The sequence below is a fragment of the Diachasma alloeum genome, unplaced genomic scaffold (assembly GCF_001412515.2).
Source record: "Diachasma alloeum isolate Michigan unplaced genomic scaffold, Dall2.0 Dall_scaffold_00210, whole genome shotgun sequence".
Taxonomy (NCBI): Eukaryota; Metazoa; Arthropoda; class Insecta; order Hymenoptera; family Braconidae; genus Diachasma; species Diachasma alloeum.
Window position 1 is genome coordinate 355,687 of NW_021680375.1, and position 16,055 is coordinate 371,741.

At 39.8% G+C, this 16,055-nt stretch overlaps 3 protein-coding genes across 3 annotated transcripts; 2 read left to right on the forward strand and 1 right to left on the reverse strand.

Moving 5' to 3' along the window:
* The first annotated feature begins 9,033 nt into the window (after positions 1-9,033).
* Positions 9,034-10,303, forward strand: LOC107036639 (mediator of RNA polymerase II transcription subunit 9). The gene is made up of 3 exons (XM_015254725.2): positions 9,034-9,292; positions 9,737-9,842; positions 10,155-10,303. Exons 1-3 carry the CDS (start codon positions 9,189-9,191, stop codon positions 10,296-10,298), a joined length of 354 nt encoding a protein of 117 aa, XP_015110211.1. The 5' UTR covers positions 9,034-9,188; the 3' UTR covers positions 10,299-10,303.
* On the reverse strand, positions 9,935-15,561 carry LOC107036638 (putative methyltransferase NSUN6). Its single transcript, XM_015254724.2, has 5 exons — positions 15,018-15,561; positions 14,787-14,909; positions 14,504-14,702; positions 12,906-13,567; positions 9,935-11,393 (listed from the first exon to the last, which is right to left on the reverse strand). The coding sequence occupies exons 1-5, from the start codon at positions 15,156-15,158 to the stop codon at positions 11,112-11,114; spliced, it is 1,407 nt and encodes a 468-aa protein (XP_015110210.1). The 5' UTR covers positions 15,159-15,561; the 3' UTR covers positions 9,935-11,111.
* On the forward strand, positions 10,463-10,821 carry LOC107036640 (uncharacterized protein NCBP2-AS2 homolog). Its single transcript, XM_015254726.2, has one exon. It carries the CDS (start codon positions 10,478-10,480, stop codon positions 10,730-10,732), a length of 255 nt encoding a protein of 84 aa, XP_015110212.1. The 5' UTR covers positions 10,463-10,477; the 3' UTR covers positions 10,733-10,821.
* Positions 15,562-16,055: the final 494 nt, after the last annotated feature.

Sequence of the window (16,055 nt, forward strand, 5' to 3'; positions counted from 1 at the left end):
TAGAATAATTTTTAGATTTTTTTTCAGTTGAATAGAACGAGTGTTAGCCACAAAAACATAAACTGCCACTGAATAAATAAAAAATACTGTGGATGCTTTTGGTATGACGAACGTCGCGCCACTGGTCCCCCGAAGATGCTGAGCGCAAGCGAGCATTATTAATCCCGTTGAAGTCAATCATATAACCGAGTTAAACACGCGTTCTCACGCTGTGAACGTTTGGCTTATTCCCATAATTTTATTACTGACCTAACAAACACGCCGAGGGGGATTCGCACTAGCAATTTAATCCGCTAAGCGCTCGCACTGGGTCAATTCTTCCGGATGAACATAATTTCATTCATTTTTCGGTGATTGAAAAACAAAGTCCATTTTTGTGAAACATTAAGATGTTTTAAATGCAGATGAGTGCGTGCATTTTAGAGGTGAGAATGAAAAGATTAATTTCTTCCTTGCAATCTGAAAAAATCATAATTTTTTAGGCGATTTTTTCCTTTCTCAAACAAAAAAAATTGACTATTTTTTTTCTCGTCAAAAATTAAAATTAAAAAATTGAATATTTTCCATCTGCAATTTTTTTACCCTCATGACCCTTCACTTTATGACAATTGTATTTGTTTAAAAATGAACAAGAAAATTATTTTTTTCTGTAGAAAAAATATAAATAATAAAAATGTTCAAGTTGAAATCATGAAATCATTATTCACAATAATATTTCGACTTCCCTAAGAAAAAAAAAACAATTACAATTTTTCCAAAATTGCATAAACACAAAGGTAAAGTGTCCCATATGTTCGTCCCTCATGTATAGACTCAAATAAAGGCTTACAATATCGCCCGATCGCCGTGCACCTTAAAAAAAATGAAAACAATCTCAATAAATATTAATTGTACCACAACAATGATGCATTCAGTGATGCTTTGCGATTATCACTGAGCGGTTTTAGTATCACCGTTGCGTTCTTGAGAAGGAATTTCCTCAATAAAACGGGAAGCGACGAGAGTGGGGGACTGGCGCAACCGAGAGGATCCACATTCTAACAATTTGTTTTCAGTGTGTAGATGCGTTTTATCGATCCCTGGTGAGGACAAATACGCTGGACAACTTCCAACGGCTAGCGGAAGGAGTTCTGGGGGTAATCAAGGACGCCACGAGGAAAATCCCGCCTGATAAAGACGCATCTGTAATCTGTATTAACATCTCAATGATTCAGCTGTGATACGTAATAAGCTGAACTGATTTGGGAATCGGGGGTTTAGACTCACTGGTTCATAAAGAGGGGAATTCCACCGGAAAAATTGCACATTATGTAACTGGTTGAATTTTAATTTCAAGATTTTCATACAATTTTTAATATAGGATAGTGGGGGGCCGTGCCCCCCGCTCAGTCCGCTCGTCCATCCGGGGGGGGCGCACTTTCTACTCGCTTCACTCGTCAACCTTGATTATTTAAATGGTTGAATTTTAATTGCAAGGTTTTTATTCAACAGCNCGGGGGGGGGGGCGCTCGCTAAGCTCGTCAATCTTGAGGAATTACTGAAGAATTTTAGTGCAATTTTTTTTGTAGCTTCAGGATTTTTATTCAACAGTAGGGGGCACGCCCCCTGCTCATTTTGCTCGCCAACGACGGGGGGCGCACTTTCTGCTCGCTTCACTCGTCAACCTTGATTATTTAAATGGTTGAATTTTAATTGCAAGGTTTTTATTCAACAGCAGGGGGCCGTGCCCCCCGCTCAGTCCGCTCATCCACCCGGGGGGGGCTCGCTAAGCTTCTCAACCTTGACGAATCACTGAAGAATTTTCGTGCAATTTTTTTGTAGCTTCAGAATTTTTATTCAACAGTAGGGGCCACGTCCCCTGCTCATTTTGCTCGCCAACGACGGGGGGCGCACTTTCTGCTCGCTCCACTCATCAACCTTGATTATTTAAATGGTTGAATTTCACTTTCAGGGGTTTATTCAACAGCAGGAGGCCGTGCCCCCCGCTCAGTCCGCTCATCCACCCGGGGGGGGCTCGCTAAGCTTCTCAACCTTGACGAATCACTGAAGAATTTTCGTGCAATTTTTTTGTAGCTTCAGAATTTTTATTCAACAGTAGGGGCCACGTCCCCTGCTCATTTTGCTCGCCAACGACGGGGGGCGCACTTTCTGCTCGCTCCACTCATCAACCTTGATTATTTAAATGGTTGAATTTCACTTTCAGGGGTTTATTCAACAGCAGGAGGCCGTGCCCCCCGCTCAGTCCGCTCGTCCATCCGGGGGGGGGGCGTACTTTCTGCTCGCTTCACTCGTCAACCTTGATTATTTAAATGGTTGAATTTTAATTGCAAGGTTTTTATTCAACAGCAGGGGGCCGTGCCCCCCGCTCAGTCCGCTCGTCCATCCGGGGGGGGGGCGCTCGCTAAGCTTGTCAACCTTGAGGAATTACTGAAGAATTTTCGTGCAATTTTTTTGTAGCTTCAGAATTTTTATTCAACAGTAGGGGCCACGCCCCCTGCTCATTTTGGTCGCCAACGATGGGGGGGCGCACTTTCTGCTCGCTTCGCTCGTCAACCTTAATAATTTAAATGGTTGAATTTCACTTTCAAGGTTTTTATTCAACAGCAGGGGGCCGTGCCCCCCACTCAGTCCGCTCGTCCGACCGGGGAGGGGGGGGGCTCGCTAAGCTTCTCAACCTTGAGGAATCACTAAAGAATTTTAGTGCAATTTTTTTGTAGTTTCAGAATTTTTATTCAACAGTAGGGGCCACGCCCCCTGCTCATTTTGCTCGCCAACGATGGGGGGCGCACTTTCTGCTCGCTTCGCTCGTGAACCTTGATAATTTAAATGGTTGAATTTTAATTTCAAGATTTTTATTCAACAGCAGGAGGCCGAACACTCCGCTCCTGAATCGCAGGGGGAGGGCGCTTGCTTCGTTCGCTCCCCCTTCTCTCTGATTTTTGTCGCGGTATCAACCCACAGCTTTTACATGCATATAAATAGCGAAAATTGTGAAAACTAAGGAAATAGTTATGGAGAAAAACTTTATTTCTTCGATTACGAGAAAACTAGTAAGGCAAATGGACCGGGTTATTCGATGAGGTCATTTTCGACCCCATATGAACGCTTAAAATATCACGAGTTTGTTCGAATTTTTTTAATTTTCCAAGGTTCACGTCGTTTATCGTTAATAGAAGTTTAAAAAAAAATCTGTCTGACCGATCAGATAATGTGAAATCACGATGACAATGGATTTGAGGTCATTATCAATGACTTCGAGTGTTTATCTACAATTTCACAGAAACATCTATCCCACTGATCTACGTCAATGAGCGAGGAGTCATAATTCCCGGTGAATTCAATTTCGAGAAGGGCCGAAAATGCTTGATTTTTCAGTTCAATTATTCTAAAAAAAATAAAAATAAAAAAATTCAGAAAAATTTTTTTTTATAAAAATTCAGAAAAATCAGAAAAATTCTGAGAAAAATGGAAAATTGTTGTGATGGGGTTTTTACTCGCGTGGCGTTGGTGTCTGAGTCCCAGACGGGATTTTTTTCTAGTGATTTTCAAGCTTTCGAGTTTGGGAAGTATGTAATACCAATTCCCTTTGGCACTTGCTCCTAACAGTGTTTGGGGATAAATTCATCTCGAATAGAAGAGGAATACCAATTCCCAGACAAGGAATCGTGATAAGTAGTACAGAAAATTAATTTATTCAGCGGACAATTCCCCTGGCTATCATCCAATGGCATATTTTTCACATTATTAAAGGCCGGCGGGCGGAGGCTGCGACAAAAATGTGAATAGACACCGTAAATACACATTGTATAAATAGTTACGTTGAATAAAAATCTTAAAATTATAGTATTTTTCCGGGCTGTTGCTTTGCACGCACGAAAAAAGTTAATAGAAAAACCTATCGAATTCGTTAGAAAATTCTATTAAATTTCTATTAAACTTCCTATTGGTTTTTGGCTGATTCTATTGACATGTTCAATAGAAAACAGTCAATAGAAAAAGTCAACAGAATTCGATTTTTCTATATAACTTATTCTTTTCATATATTTTCTATAGAATTTGCTCGACTCAAATTTTTTAATTTTTTTTCATTCTATTTTTCTTTTCTTCTCATCAATAAAGTCAAACGAAAAAACTTGGAAAATTTGAGCCGAGGAAATTCTATAGAAAATATCTTAATAGAATAAGTTATACAGAAAAATTGAATTCTATTGACTTTTTCTACTAAATATTTTCTATTGAACATTTTAATAGAATCGGTCAAAAACTAGTAGAACAGTTCAATAGAAATTCAATAGAATTTTCTAACGAATTCGATAGGATTTTCTACTAAATTTTTTCGTTCGTGTGGGGATTTTTACTCGCGCGGCGTTGGCGTCCGAGCCGAAGGCGAGGACTGGCCAACCACGCGAGTAGAAAAGCTCCATCGCAACAGCCCGAGACAAGACTCTTTTCTAGTGATTTTCAAGTTTCCGAGTTTGGGAAGTACGCAATACCAATTCCCCTGGCTATGCAATGGTGTATTTTTCACACTACCACGTCGACTCTTCACAAATGTCATTTTAAAAAAAAAAAAATATCAACTGCAATGATTGCAGTGTTTTGTCGCGTGTCTCCGCCCCATAACATAAACACTAAATTAGTGGCACGAAATTCCGAGAAAAGTGCGTTGCCAACTGAAACACTCCCTTCACATGGGTTATCACCAGTCATTTATCAAATCGACCCCTTAATTAATTGAATCACTCAGAGCCACGTGTTACCAAGAACTCCGATAAGAATTTCATAGCGATCTTCCTCGTGTTTTATGGGAACACTCGAGAATATACTGAAACGAATCGGCAATTTCAGATGAATCGAGCGTTTTATCGTTATGTATTTATCTCAGACGATATATCTCTTATCATTTCGATATTGATAGTGCTCCGAGCCTTTTGCAGCCAATGTGTAATAAAATAAATATCAACGTAAATACACGGGGGAGTGACAGAAATGCGCGAATGAAGGACAAGGTTTGGAGGCTATTTTTCATAATCTATTATATATGACATGCATTTTTCAAATGGAGAAATTCATGGAATTAATGGTTTGAAATATAACAAGCTCCGTACATGCGAAATTTTCTAGTCATTTCGTATTGCATAGAAATTATCGAATAATCCCCTAGGGGGTAATGACGTCACACCTCCTTATGCTTCGGAATTGACTCAGGATGAGGCGCCACTTTCGCTCTAGTGACGAGAATGAAGTGAGGTTAATCATCGGTGGTGATCAATCATTCTTTCGTTCGTTTATTTATAGCACTGGGGGCTACGCCTCCTGCTCGCGCCGCTCGCCAACCCCCTATGTCTCCCATGACCCTTGTGACCCTTAATCTGACCCTTGGTTTTTGACCCTTAATTATGGAGTCTTAATTTCGAGTACCAAATTTTCATCACCTGAAGTCACTTTGGATTTTTAGAAAATAGAGAGACAGTTTAAAAAATTATCTTATTCATATCGAAACATTTCTCTTGACTTCACTAGTTAAGGAATTTCCGCAGTAAGTATACTTGGTGAAAATTTCGAAATGGTATAAAGACGCAATATTTGGATCACACTGAGAAAAAAATCTCCCAAAAATTAGTGTGCTGTCCCCCAACGCCGGGACATAACATGGGGTCGTCGAAAAATTCATAAGTAGCACCCTAATTTTTGGTGGGACTCCGGCCACTTTTTCGGGGGATTCCCGTAAAAATTAGTGTGCCACATGCGAATTCTCCGATGACTCCCTGTTATGTCCCAGCGTTGGTGAACAGCACACTAATTGTTGGAAGGATTCTCACAAAATTCCGATGTATTTTTTCTCCGTGCATATGTTGTTGAGCACATTCAAAAACTATTCCCAAAATTTCAAGTACCTTGTCCACCCCATTTTCGAGATATACATCGTCAAAAATGGAAAAAAAAACAAAAATTGAATGTTTGGCGATGCATATCTCAAAAATGGGGTGGACCAGGGACTTGAAATTTTGGGAATATCTTTTTAATGTGGTCAACAACATATGATCCAAATATTGCGTCTTAGTACCATTTCGAAATTTTCACCAAGTATATTTACTGCGGAAGTACCTTAAATTTATCAAGAATCAAATCTGCATGAAGTCAGTTTCAACACATAAAGAAAGCTTTCGGAACTCGAATTCGCTTGAGACGGGATCTTGAAATTTCTGCACTCTGNGAATATCTTTTTAATGTGGTCAACAACATATGATCCAAATATTGCGTCTTAGTACCATTTCGAAATTTTCACCAAGTATATTTACTGCGGAAGTACCTTAAATTTATCAAGAATCAAATCTGCATGAAGTCAGTTTCAACACATAAAGAAAGCTTTCGGAACTCGAATTCGCTTGAGACGGGATCTTGAAATTTCTGCACTCTGTGAAATAGTATATTTCGTAACGAGTGCAAAAAAGTGTTTTTTGGTGAGTGATATAATCCCACGAGCTAAAAAACATTTTTTCACGAGTTACGAACAATATTTTTCATCACAATGTGGCGGAAATTGGACTTTTAGGCACGCGGAGCTTGCCGAAAAGTTCACTTTTCGTCACAGCGTGATGAAATAGTATATTTCGTCATTAGGCCGAAAAAAACGTTTCTGGCGAATATGAGGTTTGCAATCATATTCGTCAGAAAAGTTTTTTTTGGTCGTATGACGAACAATATTTTTCGTCATGACGGCCGTAGGTAGAGATTCACGGATTGCTTCGCGGAGCGAGTTCGTCATCGTGCGTAAAAAGGTGACTTCGCACCTTTTTACGAACCCCCCCCCCCAAATTCTTTAAAAAACTTACCAATGACGGTGCAAAGGACATCTCCATGATAAACAAACATCTGATTGATCACCAGTAGCACATAAGCAGCGATGAGACAGCCAACGTAACACATCAGCGTCATCCCATATAAACTCCTCAGCTCGGGAATGATCGCATACACCATGAAGGTAGCCACAAGAAAGGGAATCGAGACAATGACCCCGACTTTGTAAACGGATTCCTCCACAGTGATTGGCTGTGGCTCCACAGTGAGACAGACGAGGGCCCTGAGGACATTCTGCTCGTCCCAATCGACGCAGAATCTGCCCTGGGGCATCAGCTCGTCCAGTGCGTAAAGGCTGCCATTACCGTACAGCGTGAAGTTGTCTTCGGGAATTTTTTCGGGTTCCAAACGGCTTCTGACCCCCGGGCAGATCTCTTTGGTGAAGACCCGGAAGTGGTCGTTGACATTCTCCACGTGCCTCACGTCCTCGTGGAGGTTCTGGGGCCTCAGCTGGAGGCCCGGGGTCCCAGTGGGGCCCGACACACACTCAGACACATCTGAATCACTCAGGACTTCATTTTCGTCACAACATTTCACTAGACACGGGCTATCCTCGTTAATTTGGCAGAAACAACCGAATGTCACGTCTCCCTCTTTCCAGTGCAACTCCGGGGGGTACAAGTGACCCCCGTGGAGGACTGAACCATTGAGGAAGTGGATTGAGTCCTCCCGGGGGAGGGGGAGGGCCTGAGAACGCTCGCAGGGGGGATTTTGGTGGGAATTTTTGGGGGCCAGGAGGAAAATTAAAATTCGGAAAATGACGAATTTTATTATTTTTTTCATTTGGACTTTTTTTTACTTTGAGGGTGGTGGGGTCTGCCGGGGCTGGTGGCGGGTGGGTGTTGAGAGGGTGATTGAGGGGTGGCGCACAGGGACTGCAGGTGCGATGCGATCACGAGTGAGAGCTACGCGACGACTGATTTCGAATTTACGGAGGACTGAGGCTTTGTTCCCGCCAAATGCACTATGGTCTGGTGTTTACCCCGTTGATGGGGGTGGGGAAGGGTTGCGGTGGGCGGATCGGGGAGGGCTGGGGGAGGATCGGTAGTCGGCAAGGTAGGGGATGATGAGGGGAGGTGGGGTTGACAGTGGCGACATCTGTTAGGAAATTTTGAGGTAAATTCAGTTGCCAAGTGATCAAACGGATCAAGTCGATTTTGACTGTTGATCAGTTTTCAATTGATATCTCGAAATGAGGCAGTCTGGGGGTCGATAATGAACCCATTTTTTATCCTGAGAGAACGATCAAGAAATTTAAAAAAATATCAACGCCCTAAAAAAAATATCGAAGCTTTTCAAGTTTTCGAGAAAATCCATAAAACATTTTTCGTCGTGAAATTTATGTTTTTATTATACTGTCCGTGAAACGGAATTTTATGGACGCTTCGTGAAAGAACTAAAAAAATTGAAAGAACTAAATAAAATAGTACATTATGTCACAAGGACGATAAAACTATTTTCTGACGAATGAGACCTTAATATCGAAGCGGAAGGCGAGGATTATAATCACATGAGTCAGATAATAGTTTTATCACCGTGTGATATATTATATTTTATGTCAGCGTGAGGAAAATTTTGCTTCGTCGCAATTTTCTGACTCGTGTGGTTGCAGATCGAGGTGAAGCCGAGTCCTCCCACTCGTCCGAAAATAAATTTTCGGCCTTGTCTTAAAATAGTACATTATGTGAAAAGGACGATAAAAATATTTTATGACGAATGAGACCTTAAAATCCAAGCCGACGGCCAGAATTATAATCACATTAGTCAAAAAATACGTTTATCACGGTCTGATATACAATATTGTCTTCACATTCGCCCAAAAAGAACTTTTCGGCCTTGTGATGGAATAGTACATTATGTCACAAGGATGATAAAAGTATTTTCTGATGAATATAACTTTATATTATAATCACATATGTCAAAAAATTTATTGATCCTAGGAACGTAAATTATTCTTCATGTTTCTTAAAGAACTGGTGGGGCAAAATGGCTCATTTTTCTTTTAATTCCATTGCAAAACTTCTGGTTTTTCCAATGGCGCCAAATTCAAATCTCCCGCCAATCTGGCGGTCGCTAAGGTAGAAAATTCGTTGAAAAACGGTTGCAAAATCAACATATCGCACCATCTGACGGAATTTCAAGAGTGTCCCCTTCATTTCGTCGCACTTATTTATTTTTTGAGGTTAGGAGTCCCTCTGAGAGTGTTGGAAAATCGTTTTGGAGTCACGATCAGTGCCACAAAGGTACGAGTGTCCTTGCAATAATAATTGTCGTGTTTTTAATGAAAAAAATCCTACGAATTTCCGATTGAACATTAATTCGGAGAGATGGAAGTCGTTGAGGTACCTGAGGAGTCTGCACCGAGGACTCAGTTCACTGTCGATGATTTGGATATTGAAATTTTACCTCTGATTTACGAAATCATTCGGAGGTTCGTCACTCAATCTTTCGTTTCATCTCCTGGATTTTCGTAATCTTCATTTTCCTATTTTCGTGTGTGTCTCGAGAGCCGAAAGGGATAAAAAATCGAGTCCAGTTTTATCTGAAAGCCAGGAAAATTTCCGATTCCAAAACTTGGTCATGAACCCGTTTTGCCCCAGAACTGTGAGATACAGGGCGGAAAATTCGTTCTGGGGGGAGAAAACGTTTTTCGTGAATATTTTAGGAACACGTGGGGCAAAATGGGTTCACGACCAGGGCTTGGAATCGGAAATTTTCCTGGCTTTCGAATAAAATTGGTTTTACTGTGCAATCTCTCCTGGTTCTCGAGATAATGAAGAAAATATGAACGGAGATGAGATGTTTGATTACTTTTGGAGTTTTGAGTGCTTTATTTCTGTTGATAAATGTTTATTCATTTATTTTTGGGTTTCAGTGTTGAGAAGGATCCGTACGACAACACTCAGAAGGCCAAAGAGTCACAGGACACTAGTCACAAGATCCTAGAACTGCAGAAGAAATTGGATTCTGCAAGGGCTCAAGTAAATACTCAAAACAATTTTCATGAACGATTTGTTTTTTTCAATCAAAAATCTTAGGAAATGATTATTAATTACTGGGTAACTCTCCCACATTTAACGAACAGCGTGAAATAATTTTTTATGTTGATAATTCTACACGAAAAATTGAATTTTTGAAATGGAATCTTGAGTTTTCATCTCCTTTCCTCATTTCCTCACCCCCAAAACCCCAAAAAATTAATTTCCCTAGTTTTTTTAAAGCAGAATTTTTTTTTTTAATTTTAGTGAATAAAATAATAATGAAAAATGCCTAAAATTAATTATTCTTCACAGATAAAGCGTCTGCCAGGCATAGAATACAGCAAGGAAGAGCAATTGCAGAAGCTGGAGACCCTCAGGAAACAATTGAGACTGAAACGAGAGCTTCTGCTGAAATACCGTAACATGTGCACCTTCGAAGTGCCAAAAGTCTCTTAATTAAGTCGACAGAATCATCGAAAGACTATTTTTGTTATTAAAAAAACCCACCAAATTCTTCAGAAAGAAGTGGAGAAAGGATCCCAAGAGACTATTCAAGCACTGAAAAAAATCCAGAAGAACCAGAAAAGAAGGAATCAATCGATTGATAATAAATAGAGATAATTAATTGATCCAAAATGTTGAGATTTTTAATGAGGTATCTGGCGAATAACGAACGCCTAGTGTCGAAACTGGCTGAGAGCAAACCTATGAGACGAGCAGCCCAATTCGTCGTCTACATCTGGTTGAGGACGAAGTCGATTCATGGAGCGCAGAAACTGTCGGCTGACCCCAGGGAATTTGCAGCGCAGCTGAGAAATATCGCGAGGAAATATGCGAGTAATATCAAGGAGGGGATCGAGGATGCCAAGCGGGAGCTCAAGAAGAAATGATTAGTTGATAATTTAGAAGATTCGAATAACGAATTTTTGAGAATTTTCTGTGATCGGACGATAGATAAAATGATTAATTAATTAATTAATTTAGACTGGACGTTCATTTGGAAAGCTCTGATTGACGATTGGTTTTGGTTGAGGACTTGAGGAGACACAACGAGAACAAGTCTTTGGGTGGAAATGTTTGTCGGCTGCATCTCGAGAGGTGGAAGAGATGGAAGGCTCGTCTTTTTATCAATGGCTTGGAGAATTTCCCTGGCTATTCAATGAGACTATCTTCGTCTGTCCATCTCCTCAGGTTCTCAACCCATCACCAAGGATCATTGACTAATTTTCCCCTGGATATTTTCAATTTTTCATCGTTCATTTTGTTAACTCATCTCTTCCTGAAAGACGCTATGAAAAATCCTACAGAGTCACTCTGAGGCCCAAATCGCAGTACTTTCTCAGCATCATCAGGGGTGAGACCATCGATCCTGTACCCTGGTGACACAGCAAACGCTCCCAACTCAAACGACTCATATTTCTCCCTGGCAGACGTTAATTCCAGGCTGGGGAATGTCTTCAACGCCCAGGCGACTATTCCCTCGTTCTCAGAGATGGTTACAGTGCACGTGGAGTACACCAGGATCCCTCCAACCTTCAGCACCTCCACAGCCTGAAGACAGCATCAATCAAGAACATTTTAACCCATTTTCTCACCCAAATAACTCACCTCAAAATTTTCTCCAATCATTCCCCTGAATTTTTGATAGATGTTTTCAATTGAAGGCCCGAGTTGAAGACCCGAGTTTGTAGCAAAGATGTCAGACAAGATATGCATGTTTTTTTGGGCTCAAATGAAAGAGCGGGTCGAGAAATGGCGTGCTAGGGCCTCTAAAGGTGTTTTTGAACCAGGGGAGACTCCTAGACCCCACTGGACCATGTTGTCACAATTGCGCTTTTCAATTGAAAACAGACATCATCTTTAGAGACATTTCTCATCTTTAAAGACTTCTGCACGCCATTTTTCGAGCCGCTCTTTCATTTGGGGCAAAAAAAACATTCATATCTTGTCTGACATCTCTGCTACAAACTCTGGTCAACAACTTTGGTTTTCAGTTGAAATTGGAATTGTTAATTTACACAATAATAGGAGTGCATTGACGATTTTTTCTTAACTCGCAAAAATCTTCAAACAATTTGCTATCGATTGGTGATAAAATTTTTTGGAAACAATGAAATAGGGGGGATAACGCCTTTTTTTTCAGAGGTGATTTTTCAAAAATTTATTTACAAAAAAGTACTAACTAGCAAATGTTTTTTATTAGCTCGCAATTTTCTTCAAAACTACTTCAATGAGGAAAAAAATAAAAATTTGGAATATCTATACATGAGGGGCTAATTGATCGAATCTCTGATTTCGTAAATCTTTTCCCACACTGCACAGAGACATTTATTACGGAAAAAAGGCTCTTTGAAAAAAGTTGTAATATTTTGGAGAATTTTTTAATCACACTTTTATCACATAAAAATGGCAGATGGCTACATACCACTGTTTTGAAAATTGAGATACCTAGCTGTCACTTCCCATGAGGAGTTATTGTTTTGTTATCCACCATGGAAAATGACAGCTAATAGATAATTTGCCACAGCGAATCAGATATTTGTAATTTCCACTTTTTTCAACTCACTCGGAATCTCAATTAAAAACGCTCTTTGAAAAAATTCAGAATTTTTTCTATTTTTTTTATCATTCTATCCTAATTTTTGGGAATTTCTACATGATGTACCAATTGACAATTGACAATTTTGGATTAAGAAAAATGAAAAAAAATCCAGATAATATTCGAGAGATAGTACACCCGGGCCTTAATGATTGATAAAATCATTCGGAATTTGGAAATTTAGATTGACGGTTCCCTTTAGAATAAAAAAATTGGTGAGTAATATTAATAATTGACTTATTCCAAATTTAACTGTAATTCAAAATTTCGATTTCGCCATTGTCTCACCCCAAAAAATTTGAAATTCCCAAATTTGCAAAATTTCTCATGACCTCCATGATCTTGATAGATATTCCTGACCAGGGTTTGGAATCGGAAATTTCCAGCACTATCCAACGAGACAAATTTCAACCCCCTCCCCTCCTCGCCGGACCCTCAAAACCCAAAAAACTGATTTAACTCACAGCGGAGAATAGTTTTCTCTGGAGGGGAACGAAGGATCTCAATTCTTTGCAATTTATCTTGTTCAAAATCTGGGGTCGTTTTCCAAGGACACTGCAGGGCCCATCCAGGAGGATCCTGTCGAAACTACCCCTGGAGAATGGCGGTCCATCCTCGATCTTTCGGGTTTTTTCCTGCGAGTCGACTGATTTCGTGGAGTCGACGCAGAAAACTCGAACATTTCTGCAGTTGAAGTCTCTGCAGTGATTTTGCAACCTTTCGATCTTTGATTTGACCTTCTCCAGGGCGATCAGGGTTCCCGTGTCCTTCATGAGGGAGGATAAGTGCGTGGTTTTGTTCCCTGGGGCTGCGCAGAGGTCGAGAACTGCGTCCCCAGGACGAGGGTCCAGGATTCTGGAGCAGATGATCGAGGGGAAGTTCTGGAGGAGAGCAGAACCCCTCGGGATGTCTTCCTCGACTAGTTGAGGAACGTCCGACATGGTCTGGGTCATTCTTATCGCGATCCCTGTGCCACTCCCTCCGTCGAGGAAGATCGAGTGCCGGTTTTGGAGGAGAATTCCATTCCCCAGGAATTTTTTTTCCTCGAGGAATTGCTTTGAGAGGCCTTTCTTGCAGGCACCTGAGGCGTCTGCGAAGACACTCACTAGGTCTCCGATTTTTGACCCTGGTAACCAGATATTTTGATAATTTTTTAAATTTTTTGGGGGAAACTTTCAATGAAAAAAGGATTTTTTGGATTTGGATAATTTGAAAATTTTTTTGAGAGGAAAGAGTGAGGGAGGGGAAGTCGAACAATATTTCGTGGTCATTAAAAAAAGGCACTTGTTTACCACAAAAAAAAATTTGCAAATCGAAGAAGAATATTTTTGGATTTGGACAAATTTTGACATTTTTTGAGTCGTGTAATTTGGGGTTGTTTAGTAGAGAAAGTGGGCGGGAGTCCAAATCCAGAGATATACTGTTTTCATTGAAAAAACTCGATTTAACACAAAAAATAATGATTTTTTCAAATGAAAAAAAAATTTTAGATTTTAATAATTTTTGAAATTTTTTGAATTGCGCATTTTGAAAAAGTTTGGTGGGAAGCGTGGGGGAGGGAACGTCGAACAGTATTCTGTGATCGTTGAAAAAAGGCAATTTTTTACAAAAAAAAAAGTTTTCTAAATTATTAAAGAAGAATATTTTTGGATTTGGACAAATTTTGACATTTCTTGAGTCGTGTAATTTGGGGTTGTTTAGTAGAGAAAGTGGGCGGGAGTCCAAATCCAGAAATTTACTGTTTTCATTGAAAGAACTCGATTATAATTTTTCCAGATGAAAAAAAAATTTTGGATTTTGATAATTTTTGAAATTTTTTGAATTATGCGTTTTGGGGGTGTTTAATGAAGAAAGTTTTGGAGAGGGAGTCCAAATCCAAAAATATTCTTTTTTCATTGAAAAAACTCCATTTTTTGTGAAAAAACAATTTTTTTCAATGAAAAAATATTTTTGTATTTGGACAATTCGCAAATTTTTTTGAGTTCGGTATTTTGTGAGTGTCTGATGGACAGACTGTCTAGATAAAAATATTTCCAAAAAAATTTCTTAATCGTGCAATTACCTGAGCTGAGGCCCATAACACCAGGTGCGAATACATGAGCCCCTCTGAGAACTGCAGAACCACATACAGCGTCCACAATCGCCTCCTTTGGGTAAAGAATTATTGCAGATTTTCCAGAAACTCCAGAATCACGTTTTTTATCAACAATTATTAATTCTGGAATTTTATGAAATGTGGAAAAATTGAAGTCTTCATTTTTCTGGAATAAAAAAGGAACAAAAAATCATCGAAACATAATTATCATGAAAATTTGATTTGTTTATTATAATTTTTTTCATTTTACGTGTTCACAGGATTTTTTCAAAATTTGTATCAGCTCATCAGAACTATTGAATGAACTATTGGACCTCAAAACTGTATTTTTGGGGGCTGTCTCCAGCCAATTCATCATTTCCTCATATTTCTCCTGTAAAATAATAGTCAAATTTTTTTTTTAATGAAAAAGTACATTGTTTACTTCTTTTTACAATTCTCAGAATAATTTTTCGAAATAATCCAATTGTTAAAAAATTACGTGAACTGCTTTTTCATCGATATTTTCTCCACTGTTGATACGAATTTTCCTGAGATCATTTTTCAATTCCCGTTCGATTTCTTCTGAATTTTTAAAGAACGACTTTCTTGTGTTGGTGGATATTTTGTTTATATCTGTCATTTTTGTTAGGTTAATAGATTCGACACGTGCTGTCGTTCATTGTGAATCTGCGAGTGGATATGAACTAAGGTTATCGAGCTTTTCGCCATGTCAGAAACCTATTTGGCGCCCTTCATTGGCATAATGCGAAACGATGATATTTTCACCAGGTCTGCAAATGCCGTCTGTTCAGAGTCACGAGGGTCATACCTCGCGAGGGTCAAAAGTCGCAACAATCATACGCCGCAAGGGGCATGCGTCGCGAAAAAATTTTGAATAGAGTTATTTGGGTAAAAAAATGGGTTAAAATGTTCTTGATTGATGCTGTCCTCAGGCTGTGGAGTTGCTGAAGGTTGGAGGGTTCCTGGTGTACTCCACGTGCACTGTAACCATCTCTGAGATCGAGGGAATAGTCGCCTGGGCGTTGAAGACATTCCCCAGCCTGGAATTAACGTCTGCCAGGGAGAAATATGAGTCGTTTGAGTTGGGAGAGTTTGCTGTGTCACCAGGGTACAGGATCGATGGTCTCACCCCTGATGATGCTGAGAAAGTACTGCGATTTGGGCCTGAGAGTGACTCTGTAGGATTTTTCATAGCGTCTTTCAGGAAGAGATGAGTTAATAAAATGAACGATGAAAAATTGGAAATATCCAGGGGAAAATTAGTCAATGATCCTTGGTGATGGGTTGAGAACCTGAGGAGATGGACAGACGAAGATAGTCTCATTGAATAGCCAGGGAAATTCTCCAAGCCATTGATAACAAGACGAGCCTTCCATCTCTTCCCCCTCTCGAGATGCAGCCGACAAAGATTTCCACCCAAAAAATTGTTCTCGTTGTGTCTCCTCAAGTCCTCAATCAAAACCAATCACCAATCACAGTGTTCCCCTATCAATTCCCCTACCTTAAAAAAAGCACA